This window comes from Somniosus microcephalus, chromosome 6 (genome assembly GCF_052327205.1).
Source record: "Somniosus microcephalus isolate GS21.2 chromosome 6, FLI_Smic_1.0, whole genome shotgun sequence".
Classification (NCBI taxonomy): Eukaryota; Metazoa; Chordata; class Chondrichthyes; order Squaliformes; family Somniosidae; genus Somniosus; species Somniosus microcephalus.
Genome location: NC_140992.1, coordinates 191,246,587 through 191,272,591, shown reverse-complemented (window position 1 = coordinate 191,272,591; position 26,005 = coordinate 191,246,587). Strand labels below are relative to the sequence as shown.

At 50.6% G+C, this 26,005-nt stretch overlaps 1 protein-coding gene across 35 annotated transcripts in view; it reads left to right on the top strand.

Moving 5' to 3' along the window:
• Positions 1-26,005, top strand: part of LOC147116285 (cyclic nucleotide-gated channel beta-1-like) — a 441,619-nt gene that overhangs the window by 377,948 nt on the left and 37,666 nt on the right. For all 35 annotated transcript variants that reach the window (XM_085991115.1, XM_085991081.1, XM_085991080.1 and 32 more), the window contains 3 exons: positions 14,139-14,280; positions 15,197-15,356; positions 17,980-18,077. In XM_085991115.1, coding sequence (XP_085847241.1) covers positions 14,139-14,280; positions 15,197-15,356; positions 17,980-18,077 — 400 coding nt within the window. The remainder of the gene's footprint in view (positions 1-14,138; positions 14,281-15,196; positions 15,357-17,979; positions 18,078-26,005) is intronic.

Here is a 26,005-nt window from a genome sequence, read left to right as displayed (position 1 = left end):
CTCTCTCTCTCTCACACTCCCAATCTCTCTCTCTCTCACACTCCCAATCTCTCTCTCTCTCACACTCCCAATCTCTCTCTCTCTCACACTCCCAATCTCTCTCTCTCTCTCACATTCCCAATCTCTCTCTCACACTCCCAATCTCTCTCTCTCTCACACTCCCTCTCTCTCTCTCTCACACTCCCAATCTCTCTCTCTCTCACACTCCCAATCTATCTCTCTCTCACACCCTCCCAATCTCTCTCTCTCTCACTCCCAGTCTCTCTCTCTCTCTCACACACTCCCAATCTCTCTCTCGCTCACTCCCAGTCTCTCTCGCTCACACTCCCAGTCTCTATCTCTCTCACACTCCCAGTCTCTCTCTCTCTCACACTCCCAATCTCTCTCTCTCACTCCCAGTCTCTCTCTCACACTCCCAATCTCTCTCTCTCTCACACTCCAATCTTTCTCTCTCTCACTCCCAATCTCTCTCTCTCTCACACTCCCAATCTATCTCTCTCTCACACTCCAATCTCTCTCTCTCTCTCACACTCCCAATCTTTCTCTCTCTCACACTCCCAATCTTTCTCTCTCTCACTCCCAGTCTCTCTCTCTCTCACTCCCAATCTCTCTCTCTCTCACACTCCAAATCTCTCTCTCTCTCACACTCCCAATCTCTCTCTCTCACACTCCCAATCTCTCTCTCTCACACTCCCAATCTCTCTCTCTCTCACACTCCCAATCTCTCTCTCTCTCACACTCCCAATCTCTCTCTCTCACACTCCCAATCTCTCTCTCTCACTCACTCCCAGTCTCTCTCTCTCACACTCCCAATCTCTCTCTCTCTCTCACTCCCAATCTCTCTCTCTCACACTCCCAATCTCTCTCTCTCACTCCCAATCTCTCTCCCTCTCACACTCGCAATGTCTCTCTCTCTCACACCCCCAATCTCTCACTCTCACACTCCAGTCTCTCTCTCTCTCACACTCCCAATCTCTCTCTCTCACACTCCCAATCTCTCTCTCTCACACTCCCAATCTCTCTGTCACACTCCCAATCTCTCTCTCTCACACTCCCAATCTCTCTCTCTCACACTCCCAATCTCTCTCTCTCTCTCACACTCCCAATCTCTCTCTCTCTCACACTCCCAATCTCTCTCTCTCTCTCTCACACTCCTAATCTCTCTCTCTCACACTCCCAGTCTCTCTCTCTCACACACTGCCAGTCTCTCTCTCTCACACTCCCAGTCTCTCTCTCTCACACTCCCAGTCTCTCTCTCTCACACTCCCAATCTCTCTCTCTCACACACTCCCAGTCTCTCTCTCTCACACTCCCAATCTCTCTCTCTCTCACACTCCCAATCTCTCTCTCTCACACTCCCAATCTCTCTCTCACACACTCCCAGTCTCTCTCTCTCCACACACTCTCAGTCTCTCTCTCTCACACTCCCAATCTCTCTCTCTCACGCTCCCAATCTCTCTCTCTCACACTCCCAATCTCTCTCTCTCTCACACTCCCAATCTCTCTCTCTCACACTCCCAACCTCTCTCTCTCTCACACTCCCAATCTCTCTCACACTCCCAATCTCTCTCTCTCTCACACTCCCAATCTCTCTCTCTCTCACACTCCCAATCTCTCTCTCTCACTCCCAGTCTCTCTCTCTCTCTCACACTCCCAATTTCTCTCTCTCTCACACTCCCAGTCTCTCTCTCTCAGACACTCCCAGTCTCTCTCTCTCACACTCCCAGTATCTCTCTCTCACACTCTACGTCTCTCTCTCTCACAGTCCCAATCTCTCTCTCTCACACTCCCAATCTCTCTCTCTCTCACACTCCCAATCTCTCTCTCTGTCACACTCCCAGTCTCTCTCTCTCTCACACTCCCAATCTCTCTCTCTCTCACACTCCCAATCTCTCTCTCTCTCACTCCCAATCTCTCTCTCTCTCACACTCCCAATCTCTCTCTCTCTCACACTCCCAGTCTCTCTCCCTCTCACACTCCCAATCTCTCTCTCTCTCACGCTCCCAATCTCTCTCTCTCTCTCACACTCCCAATCTCTCTCTCTCTCACACTCCCAATCTCTCTCTCTCTCACACTCCCAATCTCTCTCTCTCTCACACTCCCAATCTCTCTCTCTCTCTCACATTCCCAATCTCTCTCTCACACTCCCAATCTCTCTCTCTCTCACACTCCCTCTCTCTCTCTCTCACACTCCCAATCTCTCTCTCTCTCACACTCCCAATCTATCTCTCTCTCACACCCTCCCAATCTCTCTCTCTCTCACTCCCAGTCTCTCTCTCTCTCTCACACACTCCCAATCTCTCTCTCGCTCACTCCCAGTCTCTCTCGCTCACACTCCCAGTCTCTATCTCTCTCACACTCCCAGTCTCTCTCTCTCTCACACTCCCAATCTCTCTCTCTCACTCCCAGTCTCTCTCTCACACTCCCAATCTCTCTCTCTCTCACACTCCCAATCTTTCTCTCTCTCACTCCCAATCTCTCTCTCTCTCACACTCCCAATCTATCTCTCTCTCACACTCCCAATCTCTCTCTCTCTCTCACACTCCCAATCTTTCTCTCTCTCACACTCCCAATCTTTCTCTCTCTCACTCCAGTCTCTCTCTCTCTCACTCCCAATCTCTCTCTCTCTCACACTCCAAATCTCTCTCTCTCACACACTCCCAATCTCTCTCTCTCACACTCCCAATCTCTCTCTCTCACACTCCCAATCTCTCTCTCTCTCACACTCCCAATCTCTCTCTCTCTCACACTCCCAATCTCTCTCTCACACCTCCCAATCTCTCTCTCTCACTCACTTCCCAGTCTCTCTCTCTCACACTCCCAATCTCTCTCTCTCTCTCACTCCCAATCTCTCTCTCTCACACTCCCAATCTCTCTCTCTCACTCCCAATCTCTCTCCCTCTCACACTCGCAATCTCTCTCTCTCTCACACCCCCAATCTCTCACTCTCACACTCCCAGTCTCTCTCTCTCTCACACTCCCAATCTCTCTCTCTCACACTCCCAATCTCTCTCTCTCACACTCCCAATCTCTCTGTCACACTCCCAATCTCTCTCTCTCACACTCCCAATCTCTCTCTCTCACACTCCCAATCTCTCTCTCTCTCGCACACTCCCAATCTCTCTCTCTCTCACACTCCCAATCTCTCTCTCTCTCTCTCACACTCCTAATCTCTCTCTCTCACACTCCCAGTCTCTCTCTCACACACTGCCAGTCTCTCTCTCTCACACTCCCAGTCTCTCTCTCTCACACTCCCAGTCTCTCTCTCACACTCCCAATCTCTCTCTCTCACACACTCCCAGTCTCTCTCTCTCACACTCCCAATCTCTCTCTCTCTCACACTCCCAATCTCTCTCTCTCACACTCCCAATCTCTCTCTCACACACTCCCAGTCTCTCTCTCTCCACACACTCTCAGTCTCTCTCTCTCACACTCCCAATCTCTCTCTCTCACGCTCCCAATCTCTCTCTCTCACACTCCCAATCTCTCTCTCTCTCACACTCCCAATCTCTCTCTCTCACACTCCCAACCTCTCTCTCTCTCACACTCCCAATCTCTCTCACACTCCAATCTCTCTCTCTCTCACACTCCCAATCTCTCTCTCTCTCACACTCCCAATCTCTCTCTCTCACTCCCAGTCTCTCTCTCTCTCTCACACTCCAATTTCTCTCTCTCTCACACTCCCAGTCTCTCTCTCTCAGACACTCCCAGTCTCTCTCTCTCACACTCCCAGTATCTCTCTCTCACACTCTACGTCTCTCTCTCTCACAGTCCCAATCTCTCTCTCTCACACTCCCAATCTCTCTCTCTCTCACACTCCCAATCTCTCTCTCTGTCACACTCCCAGTCTCTCTCTCTCTCACACTCCCAATCTCTCTCTCTCTCACACTCCCAATCGCTCTCTCTCTCACACTCCCAATCTCTCTCTCTCTCACACTCCCAGTCTCTCTCTCCCTCTCTCTCACTCCCAATCTCTCTCTCTCACACTCCCAATCTCTCTCTCTCTCTCACACTCCCACCCTCTCTCTCTCACACTCCCAATCTCTCTCTCTCTCTCACACTCCCAATCTCTCTCTCTCACATTCCCAATCTCTCTCTCTCACACTCCCTATCTCTCTCTCTCTCACTCCCAATCTCTCTCTCTCACACTCCCAATCTCTCTCTCTCACACTCCCAATCTCTCTCTCTCACACTCCCAATCTCTCTCTCTCTCTCTCACTCCCAATCTCTCTCTCTCACACCTCCCAATCTCTCTCTCTCTCTCACTCCCAATCTCTCTCTCTCACACTCCCAATCTCTCTCTCTCTCTCACACTCCCAATCTCTCTCTCTCACACTCCCGATCTCTCTCTCTCACACTCCCAATCTCTTTCTCTCTCTCACACTCCCAATCTCTCTCTCTCTCACACTCCCAATCTCTCTCTCTCACTCCCAGTCTCTCTCTCTCTCTCACACTCCCAATCTCTCTCTCTCTCACACTCCCAATCTCTCTCTCTCACTCCCAGTCTCTCTCTCTCTCTCACACTCCCAATCTCTCACTCTCACACTCCCAGTCTCTCTCTCTCTCACACTCCCAATCTCTCTCTCTCACACTCCCAATCTCTCTCTCTCACACTCCCAATTTCTCTGTCACACTCCCAATCTCTCTCTCTCACACTCCCAATCTCTCTCTCTCACACTCCCAATCTCTCTCTCTCTCTCACACTCCCAATCTCTCTCTCTCTCACACTCCCAATCTCTCTCTCTCTCTCACACTCCTAATCTCTCTCTCTCACACTCCCAGTCTCTCTCTCTCACACACTGCCAGTCTCTCTCTCTCACACTCCCAGTCTCTCTCTCTCACACTCCCAGTCTCTCTCTCTCACACTCCCAATCTCTCTCTCTCACACACTCCCAGTCTCTCTCTCTCACACTCCCAATCTCTCTCTCTCTCACACTCCCAATCTCTCTCTCTCACACTCCCAATCTCTCTCTCACACACTCCCAGTCTCTCTCTCTCCACACACTCCCAGTCTCTCTCTCTCACACTCCCAATCTCTCTCTCTCACGCTCCCAATCTCTCTCTCTCACACTCCCAATCTCTCTCTCTCTCACACTCCCAATCTCTCTCTCTCACACTCCCAACCTCTCTCTCTCTCACACTCCCAATCTCTCTCACACTCCCAATCTCTCTCTCTCTCACACTCCCAATCTCTCTCTCACTCCCAGTCTCTCTCTCTCTCTCACACTCCCAATTTATCTCTCTCTCGCACTCCCAGTCTCTCTCTCTCACACACTCCCAGTCTCTCTCTCTCACACTCCCAGTATCTCTCTCTCACACTCCCAATCTCTCTCTCTCTCACACTCCCAATCTCTCTCTCTGTCACACTCCCAGTCTCTCTCTCTCTCACACTCCCAATCTCTCTCTCTCTCACACTCCCAATCGCTCTCTCTCTCACACTCCCAATCTCTCTCTCTCTCACACTCCCAGTCTCTCTCTCCCTCTCTCTCACTCCCAATCTCTCTCTCTCACACTCGCAATCTCTCTCTCTCTCTCACACTCCCACCCTCTCTCTCTCACACTCCCAATCTCTCTCTCTCTCTCACACTCCCAATCTCTCTCTCTCACACTCCCAATCTCTCTCTCTCACACTCCCAATCTCTCTCTCTCTCACTCCCAATCTCTCTCTCTCACACTCCCAATCTCTCTCTCTCTCTCACACTCCCAATCTCTCTCTCCCTCTCTCTCACTCCCAATCTCTCTCTCTCACACTCCCAATCTCTCTCTCTCTCTCACTCCCAATCTCTCTCTCTCACACTCCCAATCTCTCTCTCTCTCTCACACTCCCAATCTCTCTCTCTCACACTCCCGATCTCTCTCTCTCACACTCCCAATCTCTCTCTCTCTCTCACACTCCCAATCTCTCTCTCTCACACTCCCAATCTCTCTCTCTCACTCCCAGTCTCTCTCTCTCTCTCACACTCCCAATCTCTCTCTCTCTCACACTCTCAGTCTCTCTCTCTCTCTCTCACTCCCAATCTCTCTCTCTCACACTCCCAATCTCTCTCTCTCACACACTCCCAATCTCTCTCACACACTCCCAGTCTCTCTCTCTCACACTCCCAGTCTCTCTCTCTCACACTCCCAATCTCTCTCTCTCTCACACTCCCAATCTCTCTCTCTCACACTCCCAATCTCTCTCTCTCTCACTCTCCCAATCTCTCTCTCTCTCACACTCCCAATCTCTCTCTCTCTCACACTCCCAATCTCTCTCTCTCACTCCCAATCTCTCTCTCTCTCACACTCCCAATCTCTCTCTCTCTCACACTCCCAGTCTCTCTGTCTCTCACTCCCAATCTCTCTCTCTCTCACACTCTCAATCTCTCTCTCTCTCACACTCCCAATCTCTCTCTCTCTCACACTCCCAGTCTCCCTCTCTCTCACTCCCAATCTCTCTCTCTCACACACTCTCAATCTCTCTCTCTCTCACACTCCCAATCTCTCTCTCTCACACTCCCAATCTCTCTCTCTCTCTCTCACACTCCCAATCTCTCTCTCTGTCTCACACTCCCAATCTCTCTCTCTCTCACACTCCCAGTCTCTCTCTCTCTCTGTCTCTCACTCCCAATCTCTCTCTCTCACACACTCCCAATCTCTCTCTGTCTCACACTCCCAATCTCTCTCTCACACTCCCAATCTCTCTCTCTCTCTCACACTCCCAATCTCTCTCTCTCTCACACTCCCAATCTCTCTCTCTCACTCCCAGTCTCTCTCTCTGTCTCACACTCCCAATCTCTCTCTCTCTCTCTCCCCCAGTCTCTCTCTCCCCCTCCCCAGTCTCTCTCTCCCCCTCCCCCAGTCTCTCTCTCTCCCCCCTCCCCCAGTCTCTCTCTCTCCCCCTCCCCCAGTCTCTCTCTCTCCCCCTCCCCCAGCCTCTCTCTCTCCCCCTCCCCCAGCCTCTCTCTCTCCCCCTCCCCCAGTCTCTCTCTCTCCCCCTCCCCCAGTCTCTCTCTCTCTCCCCCAGTCTCTCTCTCTCCCCCAGTCTCTCTCTCTCACCCAGTCTCTCTCTCCCCCTCCCCCAGTCTCTCTGTCACCCCTCCCCCAGTCTTTCTCTCTCCCCCTCCCCCGTCTCTCTCTCACCCCTCCCCCAGTCTTTCTCTCTCCTCCTCCCCCAGTCTCTTTCCCCTCCCCCAGTCTCTCTCTCCCCTCCCCCAGTCTCTCTCTCTCCCCATCCCCCAATCTCTCTCCCCCTCCCCAGTTTCTCTCTCTCCGCCTCCCCCAGTCTCTCTCTCTCCCACAGTCTCTCTCCCCCAGTCTCTCTCTCTCCCCCTCCCCAGTCTCTCTCCCTCCCCCAGTCCCTCTCTCTCTCCCCAGTCTCTCTCCCCTTCCCCATCTCTCTCTCCCCATCTCTCTCTCTCCCCCTTCCCTAGCCTCTCTCTCTCCCCATCCCCAGTCTCTCTTTCCCCCTCACCTGTCTCTCTCCCTCTCCCAGTCACTCTCTTTATCTCCCCAGTCTCTCTCTCTCTCCTCCCCAGTCTCTCTCTCTCCCCCCCCAGTCTCTCTCGCCCTCTCCCCATCTCTCTCACTCTCTCCCCGTCTCTCTCGCTCTCTCCCCCGTCTCTCTCGCTCTCTCTCCCATCTCTCTCGCTCTCACCCCCATCTCTCTCACTCTCTCCCCGTCTCTCTCGCTCTTTCCCCCTAGTCCCTCTCTCCCCCAATCTCTCACTGTTTCTCTCCCAGTCTCTCTCCCACCTTTCCCATCACTCTTTCCCCCTCCCCAGTCTCCTCCAGTCTCCCTCCCCAATCTCTCTCCATCCCCAGTCTCTCTCTCTCCCCCAGTCTCTCCCGTCCCCTCCTGTCTCTCTTTTCCCCTCCCCAGTCTCTCTTTCCCCCTCCCCCAGTCTCTCTACCTCTCCCCCAGTCTCTCTCTCTCCCTAACCCAGTCTCTCTCTCTCACCCTCCCCGTCTCTCTCCCAGTCTCTCTCTCTCCCCTTCCTCGTCCCTCTCTCTCTCTCCCTCCCCAGTCTCTCTCTCTCCCCTTCCTCGTCTCTCTCTCTCTCCCTCCCTAGTTTCTTTCTCTCTCTCCCTCTCCCTCCCCCTTCTCTCTCACCCTTCCCGTCTATCTCCCCAGTCTCTCTCTATCTCCCCCAGTCTCTCTCTCTCTCCCAGTTTGGTTCTCCCCCCCAGTCTCTCTCGCTTTCTCCCCCGTCTTTCTCACTCACCCCCTTCTCTCTCACTCTCCCCCCTCTCTCTCTCCCCGCTCTCTCTCTCTCCCCACTCGCTCTCTCTCCCCCCAGTCTCTCTCACTCTCCCCATCTCTCTCTCTCTCCCCAGTCTCTCCCTCTCTCCCTCACCCTCTCCCAAGTCTCTCACTCTCTCCCTCTCCCATGCCTCTCCCTCCCCAGTCTCTTTCTCTCCCCCTCCCCCAGTGCCTCTCTCCCCTTCTCCATCTCTCTCCCTCCCCCAGTGTCTCTCTCCCCCTCTCTCTGTCTCTCTATCTCCCCAGTCTCTCTCTCTCTATCTCCCCCCAGTCTCTTTCTCTCCCCCAGTCTCTCACTCTCTCCCTCTCCCTCCCCAGTCTCTCACTCTCCCCAGTCCCTCTCTCTCTCCCCATCTCTCTTTCTCACTCTCCCCCCCTTCTCTCTCTCTCTCTCCCTCCCCTAGTCTTTCTATCTCCCCAGCCTCTCTCTCTATCTCCCCCCAGTCTCTTTCTCTGTCCCCCAGTTTGGTTCTCTCCCCCCCCCCGAGTCTCTCTCTCTCTCGCTCTCTCCCCATCTCTCTCGCTCTCTCCCCATCTCTCTCGCTCTCTCCCCGTCTCTCTCGCTCTCTCCCCGTCTCTCTCGCTCTCTCCCCCTTCTCTCTCGCTCTCCCCATCTCATTTTCTCTCTCTCTCTCCCCCAGTCTCGCTTTCTCTCCCCCAGTCTCTCACTCTCTCCCCCAGTCTCTCACTCTCTCCCCCAGTCTCTCACTCTCTCCCCAGTCTCTCTCTCTCCCCAGTCTCTCTCACTCTCCCCCTCTCTCTTTTCTCTCTCTCCCCCAGTCTCTCTCTCTCTCCCCCAGTCTCTCTTTCTCTCCCCCAGTCTCTCTTTCTCTCCTCCAGTCTCTCTCTCTCTCCCCCAGTCTCTCTCGCACTCTCCCCCACTCTCTCTCTGTCCCTCTCTCCCCATTATCTCACCCGCCCCTGTCTCTCTCTCTCTCCCTCCCCAGTCTCTCTCGCACTCTCCCCCGTCTTTCTCTCATTCCCCCATCTCTCCCTTTCTCTCCCCAGTCTTTCTCTTGCTCTCCCTAGTCTCTCTCTTCCCATCTCTCTTTCTCTCTCTCCCCCCAGTCTCTCTCTCCTCTTCCCCCAGTCTCTCACTCCCTCCCTCTCTCTCCCCAGTCTCTTTCTCTCTCCCCAGTCTCTCTCTCGCTCACCCCAGTCTCTCTCACTCTCCCCATCTCTCTTTCTCTCTCTCCCCCCCGTCTCTCTCTCTCTTCCCCCAGTCTCTCACTCCCTCCCTCTCTCTCCCCAGTCTCTCGCACTCTCCCCCAGTCTCTCTCTCTCCCCCAGTCTCTCTCTCTCCCCCAGTCTCTCTCTCACCCCGTCTCACTGTCTCCCCAGTCTCTCTTGCTGTCTCCCCCCCAACCTCTCTTGCTGTCTCTCTCGCAGTCTCCCCCAGTCTCTCTCACTGTCTCCCCCCAGTCTCTCTCGCTGTCTCCCCCCAGTCTCTCCCTCTCTCTCTTCCCCAGCCTCTCCCTCTCTCTCTCCCCAGTCTCTCACCCTCTCTCCCCCAGTCTCACTCCGTCTCTGCCCAGTCTCTCTCTCCCTTACCCCAGTTTCTCTCTCCCCCAGTCTCACTCCCTCTCTCCCCAGTCTCTCTCTCCCTCACCCGTTTCTCTCTCCCCCAGTCTCTCTCGCTGTCTCTGCCAGTCTCTCTCGCTGTCTCTGCCAGTCTCTCTCGCTCTCTCCCCGTCTCTCTCTCGCTCTCTCCCCCAGTCTCTCTCGCTCTCTCACCCAGTCTCTCTCGCTCTCTCCCCCAGCCTCTCCCTCTCTCTCCTCCAGTCTCTCCCTCTCCTCCATCTCTCTCTCTCTCTCCCCAGTCTATCTCTCTCTCCTCTGTCTCTCTCGCTCTCTCCACCCAGTCTCTCTTTCCCCAGTTGCTCTCTCTCCCCAGTCTCTCACCCTCTCTCCCCCAGTCTCACTCCGTCTCTGCCCAGTCTCTCTCTCCCTTACCCCAGTTTCTCTCTCCCCCAGTCTCACTCCCTCTCTCCCCAGTCTCTCTCTCCCTCACCCGTTTCTCTCTCCCCCAGTCTCTCTCGCTCTCTCCCCAGTCTCTCTTGCTGTCTCTGCCAGTCTCTCTCGCTCTCTCCCCCGTCTCTCTCTCGCTCTCTCCCCCAGTCTCTCTCGCTCTCTCACCCAGTCTCTCTCGCTCTCTCCCCCAGTCTCTCCCTCTCTCTCCTCCAGTCTCTCCCTCTCCTCCATCTCTCTCTCTCTCTCCCCAGTCTATCTCTCTCTCCTCTGTCTCTCTCGCTCTCTCCACCCAGTCTCTCTTTCCCCAGTTGCTCTCTCTCCCCAGTCTCTCTCTCTCTCCCCGCAGTCTCTCTCTCTCCCCCGTGTCTCTCTCTCCCCCAGTCTCTCCCTCTCTCTTCCCCAGTCTCTCTCACTCTCTCCCCGTCTCTCCCTCTCTCTCCCCAGTCTCTCTCACTCTCCCCAGTCTCTCTCGCGTTCTCCACCCAGTCTCTCTTTCCCCAGTTGCTCTCTCTCCCCCAGTCTCTCTCTCTCTCTCCCCCAGTCTCTCCCTCTCCCCAGTCTCTCCCTCTCTCTCCCCAGTCTCTCCCTCTCTCTCTCCCCAGTCTCTTTCACTCTCCCCAGTCTCTCTCGCTCTCTCCCCCAGTCTCTCTCTCGCTCTCTCCCCAGTCTCTCCCTCTCTACCCCAGTCTCGCTCGCTCTCTCCCCCAGTCTCTCTCTCTCTCTCCCCCATTCTCTCCCTCTCCCCAGTCTCTCCCTCTCTCTCCCCAGTCTCTCCCTCTCTCTCTCCCCAGTCTCTTTCACTCTCCCCAGTCTCTCTCGCTCTCTCCCCCAGTCTCTCTCTCGCTCTCTCCCCAGTCTCTCCCTCTCTACCCCAGTCTCGCTCGCTCTCTCCCCCAGTCTCTCCCTCTCTCTCTCCCCCAGTCTCTCCCTCTCTCTCTCTCCCCGAGTCTCTCTCTCTCTTCCCCCAGTCTCTCTCTCTCTTCTCCTCCTCCCTCCCTGAGGCTCAGGCCCGTAGCGGGTTCCAGTGCACGGTTGCTCTTTATAAGCGCACCGCCATTCACCATGACTCCCAGCACAGTATCGGCAGCCGTTCACATTCTCAGTACCAGCAGGTGCCAAAGCCCACTCCTGCGGACCTAAAGAACGAGCCTGCGGGACGCGATTGAAAAGAGCGCCTGCGTGCTGGAGCCCGCTCCAAAGGGACTGCGCGGTCTGCAACGCCTGGTGCGCGACAGCATTGAGGTAACTGCGCAGCCACGCAGCTTGGGGGAACAGTGGTAGGGATCTCTCTGTGCTTCTGTGTGTCAGCCATTTGTCAGAGCAGATTTGTTGCTTTTTCTGAGTCTTAATTATTGTAAGTTTTTCACTTGACATGTACTTTACGGGCAGGATTCTCCACCAGAGCTGCACCAGAGGACAGGGGCAGGAAGTCATCCGAAGAGATGTTTGAAATGGAAAGTCTGCACAGAAATGTTTTAAAACAGCTCCTTAAAGTGGCCTATTCTTTTTTTCATTTTTTCCCTGCAGTTTCCAGTATGGAATTATGTTTGTTTTTGCTGTCTAGCTTTTAACTTGTTGACTCTATGAGTTCTGCTGCTTAGGCACAAAGGGACGAACAAGTCACTTGTGTTAGCTGTGGCTCAGTGGTAACCCTTTCTCCTCTGAGTCAGAAGGTCCATGAGATCAAGTCCCACTCCAGAGACCTGAGCACAAAATCTAGGCTTACTCTCCAGTGCAGTACTGAGGGAGTGCTGCACTGTTGGAGCAGTCTTTCGGATGAGATGTTAAACCAAAGTCCTGTCTGCTCTGAGGGAAAGCCGTACGGTCCAGACAGTATGAAATATTGGTGGGTAAAGAGGTTGCAGTTGCAGAGAGTAGGCACATCAAACATTGACACATACAGCCAGCCTTATTTTCCGGCGAGCATAATTCCTAGAGACCAGAACTCCCATCTGAAACATGTGGCGGTCTCATAGAGATATATAAAATTTGGGCCAAGTGATGTCATTGCATCACCAATGCCATTTTCCGACCTTACCACATAACTAATGCCACTTCCTGCTCCTGGCAGTGCAACTCCTGAAGCAGCCATTTCAAATATCATTCAAAGGGATCCTCAGCTGCTCGGGTAAAGCTATAGAGAGCTTTTGGAAACATTTTTCTTGCAGTAGCTAAAGGGTTTTTTGACCTTAAAGAACTTGAAAATGCTTGTAGTTACTATTGTAGGTTCTGAACTGTTAAGGGGCTTCTGGTCTTGCAGTTGTTTCTTGATGGTGGTCCTCTAGAGCTTCTACTCTGGGAAAGAGGAAGGAGCAAAGAGAGCTGCAGCTGGAGGGAAAATAAATAGAAGGTGGCATACTTAGAGGAATCCTTACCCTCCCAACAGAGTTTATAAGCCCAGAACAACATAGCTGCAGTTCTCGGAATGTGCCTATTGATTGACAGATTGGGAAGGACCAGGGGGACATGAGATCGAAGAGTAGGCATAGACTGGACGTTAAGCAGTTCTTCTTTTCCCAGAGAGTAGTGAACCTTTGAAATGTGTTGCCAGCTGGTGCTGACTCTCTGCATCGCCTTCAAGAGGGAGATGGGCCTGTTCTTGACTGGGTCATAGATTGCATCATATAGAAAGTAAATGGATTTACAGATAACACATGGTCCCTGTGATTTTCTGGACTGGTTTTGATCGCCCAAGGCGGGTGGGGGGGGGGTGGCGGGAGAGTAATTTTCCAAAGTATTTTTTCCCTTATTGGCCCTGGGTTTTTTCTCTTTTTTGCCTCACCCAAGCGATTACATGGCTACAGGGGGTGGGGGCTTGTGGGGTTGGGGAGGGAAGTGTCTAGTCGTGATGCTCCAGCAAACATAAGTCAGAGCAGGGATGATGGACTAGCTGATCTTTTCCTGCTCATCAATTTTGTATTTTCGTAGTGCTAGGGCAACTAGAGATGGGCAATAAATACTGCCTTATCAGTGTCATGCACACTCCGAGAACCATTAAAAAAGGATTGACCACCACACAGAACCCCTATGGAAACTCCAGACATTTTTATCTTTAAAATATTTAGCTATGCTGACCCAGAGTGGTATTGGGTAAACGCACCGCTTGGTATGGTACTAAGCTGTACAAACCTGAATATCCCACATATAACATATGGTCTGGTGTGTTCTTAGCCGAGGCAGCAGTTGGGGCATTACACTTGCCCTCTGCACCCCTGGGGTAGGGAGGGGGGGGAAAACATCAGGCAGAGTTCCTACTCCTGATGACTATTTGGTAAACTGATCTGGAAAATGTGAGTGTAGAACACCAGGTGAGGATAAGATGTCAGCTGTGGTGCCTTAAGTGGTCGAATAGTCTGCTGACACTCACTGTCTAGACTCACAAATGAAGGACGGTCACTTGAGTGAAGTATCAGAGGACTGGCTGTGTCATAGAGCCACAACCCAGTCAGTGTTAGCACCTTCAGGAGAGGAGGGGAGAAAAATGACTAAATCAGTAATAAGTGCTTGGCTGGGGAATAGGAACATAGGTACAGGAGGAGGCCATACAGTCCCTTGAGCCTGTTCCACCATTCAGTTAGATCATGGCTGATCTGTATCTTAACTTCATTTACCCACCTTGGTTCCATATCCCTTAATACCATTACCTAATAAAAATCTAACAATCTCAGTTTTGAAATTTTCAATTGTCCCCCAGCCTCAACAGCTTCCTGACATCGCCCCTGAACGGCCTAGCTCTAATTTTAAGGTTATGCCCCCTTGTTCGGGACTCTCCCACCAGAAGAAATAGCTTCTTTCTATCTATTCTATCAAATCCTTTAATCATCTTAAACATTTCAAATAGATCACCCCTCAATCTTCTATACTCAAGGGAAATGATTTAGTACATTAACCTGAGGTTTCATGCACTCTATTTTTTCCTCTCCCGCAGTTACATGAGGTGCTATTACTGGGCTGTGAAGACCCTGATTACAATCGGGGGTCTACCTGAGCCACAGACCGTGTTTGAAATAATCTTTCAGCTTATCAACTACTTCACGGGAGTCTTCATCTTCTCCATCATGATTGGTCAGGTACGGAATGTAATGTAGAAAGAAAAGGGAAATGCAAGTGCTGGAGGCCCAACTGCAAAACAGACATGGACAGCAGGTTCATCAGCATCTGAAAAGAGAGAAGATAGGCTAATGTTTCAGGTGTAACCCTTCTCTAGAACTGGAATGTACCATCTTTATTTAATGACTGATTAGCCATGACTGGAATATTCCACTTTAGTTCCAATCATAAGTCATCCTACACAAGAATACAAGGTGGCTTGATGGGAAGAATTGCCTTAAACCAGCTGATGGTGCAAGGTACTTATGCACTAAAGCCTGGCTACTGTCACTGAGAGCCAGGTGGTGTGGTTGGTTCTGTAAGGAAAGGGTAAAAGGCTCTTTCTGTAAACAAGTGAGCCCTCCACCCCTCCTCCACTAGTGGCTGGTTACAGAGCTGGATAGGCAGAGGTCTAAGAGAAAGTCACCTACCTACCCACTTGGCCACTGAATGTTGTGGGAGAGGGGCCTAAATGAGAGAAGAAAATAATTAAAAAGTGGAGATACTTTTTTTTTTAAGTGTTGACTTTCATTTCAGACTAACCAGTTTGACCACAGCCCTCTGAGAGGTGATGGGTTTTCAATTCTCTCTTTATGGAATTGCTCCTGCTCTGATGACTTCAGTTTACCCATTTTTGGGGGGTGGGGAGGACATCATTTGTGGACGGAGATTCAATTTGTTGAGTATGTTGCAACATTACTGCATTGTAAGCCAAACTTTTGCAAAAGTCGTGACATACTTTGACCCTTCCCAACATTACCTGCAGTAATCTCTTAACACACTGACAAGCTTCTGTCATCTACTCTTTCTATTTGATCTTTTTGCCACTGATGGACATCCATAATTGGATATTTGACTTGTTACTGACTGGAATCCATTGTGTTTGTTCTTTCACAGATGAAAGAGGTGGTGGGTGCAGCCACTGCTGGAAAAACCTATTACCGAAACTGCATGGATAACACCGTGAGATATATGAACTTGTACAAAATTCCTCGATCAGTCCAGAACCGAGTGCGAAAGTGGTATGAATTCACTTGGGAGGCACAAGGAATGCTGGGTACGTCTGCCACTTTTCGCTCTTGTGGTGGAAGAGCTATCTCAGCATCAGCCAATGGGATTGACCATTGATACGATTCCTGCTTGGGGGGTCAAGGCCTAGTTTTACTGTGCTTTGTAACCATAAAGAACCAGGGCTGGATTGTCTGGAGGGTGATTTTTATAAAATGATTATTTGGACCAGTAACTGCAACAAGAATGGAGAACTGCAAGGAACTGAAATGTCACAACACCGTAACTATATGGGCCCTGACATTCTGCAGGGATTCTGTTGGTCTCCACAGTAACCCTGGCAGGAGACCAGCTGAACTCCCAGGAAACCAGCAGCGACCTGGCTATGGTGGGTTGGCACCGTTTCCAGGAGTTTCCTTAATGCCTTGCAGAGGGTAGAACTTGTGTCCACTCTTTAGAAGGCAGGTGACGGACCGGAGGTGCAGACAAGGGTGGGGGCTTCCGAAGCTAGGAGTTCTGGCTCCTGGTCCTCAGTTGAGACCCTACCGATTGTGTGGTGGCCGGTGGGTCCCGACCTGTCAGGCAGCCCCCAAAGACACCACTGGAGGATGGGGGGTGGGCAGGAATTAGCGGCTGCTGCAGGTTTTAAACGCCTACAGCCGCTGACTGGGCATCGCATCACGCTGGAGCTCTTGGGGGAAGTAGAGGAGAGCAGCTGCCAATAATGTTAGTGAGTGGATGCAGATGGGATTGAGGAAGAGAGTCCATATGGCTACATGGGTGCAATCTCTGTTGGGTCTCAGCCGTGGCTCAGTGGCAGCACTCTCACCTCAGACACAGAAAGTTGTGAGTTCAAGTCCCATACCACAGACTTGAGCACATAATCTAGGCAGACATGCCAGTGCAGTACTGAGGGAGTGCCGTCTTTCACTGAGACGTTAAACCGAGTCCCTGTCTGCCCTCTCAGGTGGATGTAAAAGATCCCATGGCACTATTCGAAGAAGAGCAGGGGAGTTCTCCCCGGTGTCCTGGCCAATATTTATCCCTCAACCAACATCACCAACAGATGATCTGGTCATTTTTTTCATTGCTGTTTGTGGGAGCTCGCTGTACACAAATTGGCTGCCGCATTTCCTACATTACAACAGTAACTACACTTCAAAAAAGTACTTAATTGGCTGTAAAGTGCTTTGGAATGCCCTGAGGTCATGAAAGGCACTTTATAAATGGAAGCTCTTTCTTTTTGTTGCTTCTTAGTTTGGGGAACCTTGCTGTCTGTACAAGTCCAGTGCCCTGTCATTCTAGTGGGTGCTCATGGAGAAGGTCTAATTCTAGCAAACAATGCACCTGTGACTTGCTGAGTGCACCTGGCACAGCTGATTGGCTAATATTACTGCTGCCCCCAGAAGCAGCCTGCCATAAAGATTCAGGGAGGTAGTGACCGTTACAGCTGCTGGCACTGTGGTACCAATTGTAGAGATGAGCTGCAGCCTGGGTTCCAGCATGTGGATTAACTCGAGCTCCTAGAGCAGGTGCAGGTGGGAGCGCCTTGGCCTGCACATTCGGGAGGGAGTTACCATCAGGTGGGTAGCACAAACCTCCTGTGGTGCCTGACAAGTCTGGACTCCTTGTGTTCGTCTTCCTCCTCCTTCACTTTCTCCCAAGCAACATGGAGGGATATTCTCAAAGGAAATCCCCCATTGTGGCCTCTGTTAGATGGGTGAGGAGTTAAAACATGGAGGCCCCTGCAACGATAGTTAGAAAGTTAAATGTTCTAGCAGCATTAGAAGTAGGAAAAAAACAAAAGGAAACAGTTCAGAAATGAAGCTTTTTCCACTGCCTATTGTTGCCCTTTAAATTCATTGCCGCCATTATGTCACTACCACCAGTTTGGTGCCGGTGTCCTTGGTGTTGGGCGGAAATAAGGTGTTAAAGTTGGAAAATTTGGCACCTGATGTCACAACATAATTTGCATGTCATTTCGCTCCATCCACCCATATCTGGACTTGTGCTTCCTGCTACCACTGTCACTTTCAGCAGGAAGGTTAAGGGGAGATTAATAGAGGGCTTTGAAGGGTTTTGATAGAGTAGATAGGGAGAAACTGTTTCCACTGGCAGGAGGGTCAATAACCAGAGGACACAAATTTAAGATAGTTGGTAAAAGAACCAGGAGGGAGATGAGGAGAAATTCTTTTACGCAGCGAGTTGTTATGATCTGGAATGCACTGCTTGAAAGGGTAGATTCAATAGTAACTTTCAAAAAGGAATTAGATATACTTGGAAAGGAGAAATCTGCAGGGCTATGGAGAAAGAGCAGGACAGTGGGACTAATTGGATAGCTCTTTCAAAGAGCTAGCACAGGCACGATGGGCCGAATGGCCTCCTTCTGTGCTGTCAGATTCTATGAAATCACTGCAGGTGGTTTTATGGGTAGGGGATACAGTATTACACGTCCCTGCCTGATCTAACACTACCGCCCACTCCAGAAATGTCCAAACTCCAATAAAAAAACACCAAAAATCTAGGCCACACTGCATTAGCTCAGGATGTGGAATTGGAAGTATTGGGAACTCAGCCTTGATTATTTTAGGGATTTTCACCGCCGGGTTGATTAAAGCCTCTTCTTGCTGGCTGAATTCTAATTCCAGCTCTCTTCCTCACTGTATTTCCAGATGAGACGGAGCTGTTGGTGCAGCTCCCCGATAAGATGAGACTGGACATTGCCATTGACGTTAACTACAACATCATCAGTAAAGTGGCACTGTTTCAGGTATGGAGACAGCCAATAGGAGCTGATGTAAGGGGGACTGAGTAAGGTGGACTCGCGTTCATATAGTCGGGAATAAGGCACTGGAACATGGAAGAGTGAGTGAACAAGGCCTCTAGTTAAAAGCTGTGCAAATGTCCCGATGATCCAGTCCCCCACTGTGAAAAGACAACAGTGACATTTGTAGTACGAATAGTCACAATGCTGTTCAGAGCTTGACTGTTTTGTGGCTAAGATTCTATCTGCAGCTAATATTCCCCAATCTCTACTCCAGATCTTCCAAGCAGTTTAGTTTAGTGAGACGGTGTGAATGTATAGAATAGGGGTAAATTTTAATTCCCATGAACGGGTAGGTTGGGGGTGGGGGGGTGAAAAGTTTGTGATTTTTAGAGTGGGAGCACAACCCGGCTCCAACGCGCCCACTTCCAGGTTTAATGGAGGCACGTTGTTTACCGGCGAGAAACCTATTTGCCGAAGTCGGGGATTTCATACTTGGGTGCAGGCGGGTACTTATTGGCGCAATTATCGACATTAGGAGACATTAATGAGCTCTCTTTAAATTGTTTTTAATTTGGATCCAAATTTTACTTGAGCAGCACGGGTTTCCGGGGGCTCAGGAAACTGACCAGGAAAATAGGCGAATTTAAGCAGCAGTTTAAATGGGTATTTAAACTTGTCATTGTCCCATCTGAATAAAAGCTCACTTATTGCAGCTACTGCCTTAGTTGCCTCTGGCAAATGTTTGGCAGTGTGTGCTTTTGTGGATTCAGGTTTTTTCCACCTTGGAGGATTTCAAATTGACAAATCAGGATGGGAGGCGCCTTGGATAAGCTTGACAGCACATCAGAAGAGGAAGACCATCACCATCCACGGCAACGACGCTTGCTGTGGTGGGGTCAGCCCGTGCACAGGAGAGGTGCGCAGGGGGGTGGGGCGGCGGGGCCGAGGTTGCAGGGGGCACTACCCACGTCACAAGGTTTACAGACAGAGGCTCAGTTTCCTTGACCTCTCAGAAGAGCAGTGCTTCCGCAGGCGGAGGTTGTCACGTCAGGTGGCGGCAGACATCTGCAGACTCCTACAGGAAGACCTGCTCCCTGCTGGACCTAGTGGCGACGTATTACCAGTGGCTGTGAAGGTAACCACCAGCCTCAGCCTTTTCACCTCCGGATCCTGCCAGGGCACTACTGGCGAGATATCCAGAATCTCCCAGTCGGCTGCACATAATTGCATAAGGCAGGTCACTGATGGCTTGTTTCCCAGGGCCGACAATTATGTAAATTTCCCCTGTGATGACTGACATAATAAAACTCACTACGCACTTGGTTTGAGCATAAAGCAAGGCTTTAATCAATTTGTTTCGGAACATGGAGGTCTAGTTGTATTTCACTAGCTCCTTGTCTTACAAAATGTCCCTGGCAAGCTGGGGCCCACGCCTGAGTATTTATACTCCTTGGACGGCACCACCAGCTGGCCGTCCAGCGTTATTTCATAAGTAGTTTCTTGAAGATGAGATTTATAACATTCTTCCTGTCTAAAAGATTTGGAAGTCCGACAACTTCCTCTTAACGGATTAGGCAGACCACGAATAGCCGCAGTCTTTTAGATTTTTGTTTATGGCCAGAAGGCACGTCTCCCCGGACCGTGTCTTGGTCCCTGGGCCGCTTGATCCGTGCCGGTGGATCGACAGGGCCAGTCTTGCTCTGATCGACCCGAGGGAGGCTGGGGAGATTGTGACTCCGGGTGCAGGTCCCCACAGGCGCAGAACTGGCTTCATCCCGTTGGTTAGCCGGGGATTGACCGGCGTCCTGGCCCGGGGTGGCCATCCCACGGGGAGCGCTCGGCTCCCCGAGCGGATCCGGCAGGGCAGCCGGCAGATCCCTCAATGTAACAGGTAGGGCGTCATCCTCGGGGGAGCGCAGAGTGTCGGCATCATCCCCGCGGGTCCCTCCATCAGTTGGGTCCGCGGAACCGGCCGGACAGGGAGCCAGGTCCCGGAGCGAAACGGTGGAGTCCCGCCCATCCGGGTACCGCACATGTTCGTACGTGGGGTTGACGTCCGTAAGTTCTACCTCGTCGACTAGAGGATCGTTTTCGACGATTGGACGAATCTTCGGAGCAGCACGGGGCCAGGAGCTGCCAACCATGACAGTAGAGACGTCCCATGGGTGGAGCGATGCTGGAAGCTGAAGAATCACTCGTGAGGTGTGACATTGGTAGAAGTAGAAAGGAGAGACCTGATGGAATGCAACGTGTCAGGGAGCATAGTTTCCCACTGCTGGTCTGGTAGATTGCGTGACCTCAGCGCAAGACGAACAGCATTCCAAATGATAGCGTTGTATCTCTCAACCTGTCCGTTACCAATGGGATGGTACGGTGTCGTTTTACTTGTGGCAATTCCCCGTTGGGAGAGATAACTTTTGAGTTCGCTTGACATGAAGGAGGGACCCCGATCAGAGTGGATGAAATTGGCTGTACCGCAAAGGGAAAAGACTTGATCAAGGCATTTGATCACTGTGGAAGTAAGCATATTGGGACAGGGGAAAGCAAAGGGAAAGCGTGAATATTCGTCCACCATAGTAGGTGTTCTGCGTTGAGGAAGACAATGGCCCTTTAAAGTCAATGCTGAGTCGCTGCATAGCGTGTATGAGCGTGTATGAGCGAGCCATCCGATGGACGGAAGAATTGCGGTTTTAACTCCGCACAAATTTTACAGGAGGAGCATATTCTTTTCACATCTTCCGTAGAAAATGGGAGATTTTTAGATCGCACAAAGTGCAACATACGGGTAACGCCAGGATGGCATAAGTCAGTATGAAGATCCGCCAGAGTCAAAGTTGACATAGAAGAGCAGAATGCCCGCGTGAGGGTATCCGGGACCACATTCTCTTTGCTGGGTCAATAATGTATGGTGTATCCAAAGGCAGCCAATTCCATCCTCCAGAGTTGTATTTTGTTATTCGTGATCTTAGTGCGTTTCCGGTTATCCAGCATAAAGGCCACGGAGCGCTGATCGATGTGAAATGGCGACGAGCGAGAAAATGACTCCATTTACATACCGCTTCGATGATGGCCGTAGCCTCCTTCTCGACAGGAGGATAATGGAGCTCGCTACCCTGCAAAGTTCTGGACAGAAATGCAACAGGTCGACCACCTTGATTCAAGGTAGCAGAGATTGCCACATCCGATGCATCGCACTCGACCACGAAAGGAAGATTTTCATCAATGGAACGAAGCGTGGCTTTTTCCAGTTGTCGCTTGAGGAGGTTGAAAGCTGAAATAGCCATTGCCTCCAATGGAAATGACTTAGCGTGAAGCAGGGGCTGGATCTTGTCGGAGAAGTGGGGTATCCATTTCGCATAATAGGCGAATGTTGTATCCGTGTGTTAATGGAGACACGGAATGCAGGAGTTGGTTTAACAGGTGTTTACTGAACAAAGTCTGGAGGTGAACTAAAAGATACAAGACACTATACAGGCTTATAGAAATACCCGAGTGGTCACTACCGGTATTACAGTACACAGGGGCTCTTAAAGGTACATACAGTACAATTCCTCCCCTTTTAGATAATTAGTACATAACATTTTAAGTAATCATTAATTAACATGTTTACAAGAACAATAATCTACACATTTGCTGCAGTTAATCAATTATAAGTCAGTCTCTCTGGAGGCTTCCTGACTCGGTCCGGATAACGCCTCGGTGGTGTAGTAGTTTTCGGTGGTGTAGTAGGTTCTTTTGGCAAGGTCGATTCGGCTTGAATGCCAGTGTCGGGTTCATCTGGTTCCAGTATCACCGGATCGGAGGTAGATACTCTGGGTATCTCTGCTTCATCATTAGGCGTATAGAGTTGTGGTGTAGGTTGTCCCTTTTCGGATGACTCTGTGATCTGGTCAGCATGGCGCCTTATTATGCTTTCTCCAATGTCCACGGTATACATCAGCGGTCCTAGTCATGTGCAAATAGTTCCAGGCTGCCATTTCTCGGTACGGTAGTCCCGGGCCAAAACTTGTTGACCTATCTGGAAGGTTCTAGTTGTCTTTCATTCATGCCTTGAAATTGCCGGTTCTCTACGTCCCTTCTGATCACAGAATCACAGAAACCCCACAGTGCAGATAGAGGCCATTTCGGCCCATCGAGCCTGCACCGACACATATCCCACCCGATCCCCGTAACCCCTACACCAACACATATCCCACCCTATCCTGTAACCCCACGTATTTAATCCCCCTAACACTAAGGGTCAATTTATCATAGCCAATCAACCTAACCTGCACATCTTTGGACTGTGGGAGGAAACCGGAGCACCCGGAGGAAACCCACGCAAACACGGGGAGAATGTGCAAACTCCACACAGACAGTCGCCCGAGGCCGGATTCGAACCCGGGTCCCTGGCGCTGTGAGGCAACAGTGCTAACCACTATGCCACCGTGCTGCCCGTGGCTTGATCAAATCCAGCCGGCATCTTAGTCTTCTATTGAAAAACATCATGGCGGGAGTTTGGTATGTAACCACGTGTTGCATTCCTGTGCGCAAACAAGAAGTTATCTACCTTATGTTGTAGATTTATGTTTTCATTACCCATGGCCTTTATGGCCTTCTTGAAGGTCTGGACAAACCTTTCAGCTAATCCATTGGTGGCGGGATGGTATGGGGCGGACGTGTAGTGCTTAACCCCATTGTTTTTTAAGAACTTCCTGAATTCTTCGGACACAAGTTGCGGTCCATTATCAGAACAGATCTGTTCAGGCAGCCCATTCCTGGCAAATATGGTCCTTAATACTGTGATGGTTTTTTCCGTGGTGGTGGAGGACATCTTTATTACCTCCGGCCACTTGGAGTGTGCATCAACTGCGATTAAGAACATTGAGTCCATAAATGGACCAGCAAAGTCGATATGTACCCTTTGCCATGGAGATGAGGGCCACTCCCATGGATGTAGAGGGGCTTGTGGTGGGGCGTTTTGGACCTTCTGGCATCCTAGACAGCTCTTGGTCATTTCTTCGATGTCTCCATCGATACCTGGCCACCACACAAACGCTCTGGCTAGGTTCTTCATTTTCACTCCACCCAGATGCCCCTCGTGAAGCTCCTTTAGCACTTTATCCTGGAGTTTGGGTGGAATCACCACTCTGGATCCACACATCAAGGTTCCTCGGCACACTGACAGCTGTTCTCTTCTTTGCGAGAATGCTGGCAACAGTGGTTCGCCATGTGCTGGCCATCCCTTCACCGTTAAATCGTAGACTCCTGAGAGAGTCGGGTCATTTCTCGTTTCCTTTTCAATGGTAGAATTTGTTACTGGTAGACATTCCACTATGGTTGAGTGGAACATCTCCACTGGGTCCACTGTAGGTGCCTCTTCTAACATTGGCAATGGTAGGCGCGATAAACCGTCAGCATTCCCATGCTGTTTTGATCCTTTGTATTCTATGTCATATTGGTGTGCCCCTAGGAAAAGGGACCACCTCTGTAGCCTTTGCGCTGTCATAATGGGAACGCCCTTTTTAGGGTTGAATATGGAAACGAGGGGTTGATGGTCAGTCAACAAGGTAAATTTTTGTCCGTGTAGGTAATGGTTGAATTTCTTCACTCCCCACACCAGGCTGAGTGCTTCCCTGTCGATCTGGGCATAGTTACGCTCAGCTGAGTTGAATGAGCGTGACGCAAAAGCTATCGGCCGCTCCGAGCCATCAGGGAATCTATGCGATAATACCGCTCCTATGTCGTAAGGGGATGCATCGCACGCCAGTCTGATTGGCAGTGATGGGTTGTAATGAGCCAACACTTCCTTGGACGTGATCAAGCCTTTGCATTTATGGAAGGCACGTTTACAGTCTTCGCTCCATTTCCAAATTACTCCCGTTTGTAGCAGTGCGTTAAGAGGGTGCAGAACAGTTGACAAGTTCGGTAAAAATTTATGATAGTAATTTATCAATCCCAGGAACGACCTTAATTGTGAGACATTTTCAGGTGCTGGGGCTTTTATGAGCGCTTCAATTTTTTCAGGTGACTTATGCAACCCTTCTTCGTTAATTATATGGCCACAATATGATATTTGTTTCTGGAAAAATTTGCACTTGGGGCGATTTGCTCGTAGGCCCCGTTCTCTCAGCCTAGTGAGCACCTGCTCCAAATTGGCACGGTGCTCGTTGTCATTTTCTCCTGTTACAAGGATGTCGTCTAGGTAGCATTGAGTCCCCGGAATCCCTTGCAGGACTTGCTCCATAGCTCTTTGCCAGATAGCTGGAGCTGATGCTACTCCGAAAACCAGTCGATTGTACTGGTACAGGCCTTTGTGTGTGTTTATCGTGAGATACTTTTTAGAGGCCTCCTCAACCTCCATCTGTAGATATGCCTGTGCCAAGTCAATTTTGGTGAAACGTTTCCCTCCGGATAGTGAGGCGAAAATATCTTCTCTCCTTGGAAGAGGATACTGTACCGTGTGAAGGACCGGGTTTACAGTCACCTTGAAGTCCCCACAGATGCGAATTTTTCTCTGTTCTTCAGATTTATCATTATTCAACATTCAACAGCGATGGGTGTTGCCCACTCGCTCCAATCTACCTTGGATAACACGCCTGCTTTTTCCAAATTCTCCAGCTCTGCCTCGACTGCTGGACGAATTGCATATGGCACCGGCCTTGCCTTAAAAAACTTGGGAATTGCCGCATCTTCCACTTTTATTGAGCGGTGACGCCTTTCAAGGTTCCTAGTTCCTGTTGAAACACTTCTTTGGCGTTAGCCAAGATGTCTTTTAATCGTTCAGGTATGACGTCATCATCATTTTTTTTCTTACTGGTCACCGTCAGTGCCTGAATGGAGTGCCAGTCTAAACGTATCTTCCTGATCCATTCACGTCCCAACAACGGTGGACCACCATCTTGCAGAACGTATAAATACAACTTTTGTATTTCCTTGCCGTTGTATACAACAGGCAACTTTATTTTCCCTCTGGGGTATACTTTCTGCCCCGTATATGTCTTCAAGATAATGGATGTGTCTTTCAAAGGTATATGCGGAAATAGCCGCACATAATCCCGTCGACTTATGACGGTCAGAGCTGATCCTGTATCTAGCTCCATTTTAACTGGGGACCCCGCTATCGTGAGGGTAACCCAAATGGTCTGGTAATCTTCTTTGGCAATTACATTATGTAATTTGAGACAGCTTAGTCTCTTGTTTCTGGAGTCGCTATCGCTCTTCTGGTCTTCGGAGCTACTGTCCGTCATCATTTGTACCTTTCTGTACTTATTGATTTTTTTTCTGTCAGTGGATTTTTTGTTTCCAGATCGGCATACATGTGCAATGTGTCCCATCTTTCCGCATTGCCTGCATGCTTTGTCCTTGAACCAGCAGTCCCTCTGGTCATGGGTGGATCTGCCGCAGCGATAACATCTCTCGAAACCCCGTGTCATTTCATGGGTGCCGAAGTCCTGTGGCTTTTGCTGTATCTCTGCAGCTCCTCTTGCTGCTGCTTCGTATGATACAGCCACACTGAAAGCCTTGTCCAGTGTCAAATCTTTCTCAGAAAGTAGCCTTTTCTGTGTTCCTTCACTTGGGAGACCGCAGACGAATTTGTCTCGTAGAGAATCTGCCAGTCCTGCCCCGAATTGGCAGTGCTTTGACAGCTTTCTTAATTCGGTGAGGTAATCAGCGTTACTTTCATTCTTGTGCTGATTCCTCCTGAAGAATTTGAATCGTTCCACTATCAGCAGCGGTGTTGGGTTTAAGTGCTCCTGTAGGGTATCAACAATCTCCTTAAAATTCTTGTCCATCGGTTTGGCTGGAGTGATTAAGTTTCGTAACAGCCCGTATGTCTTTGCGCCCATCAGATTTAGAAGTACCGATGCCTTTTTATCATCCTCTACTTCATTTGCTGTGCAATATACCTCCACTCTTTCCACATATGTGGTCCAATCCTCTATATCACT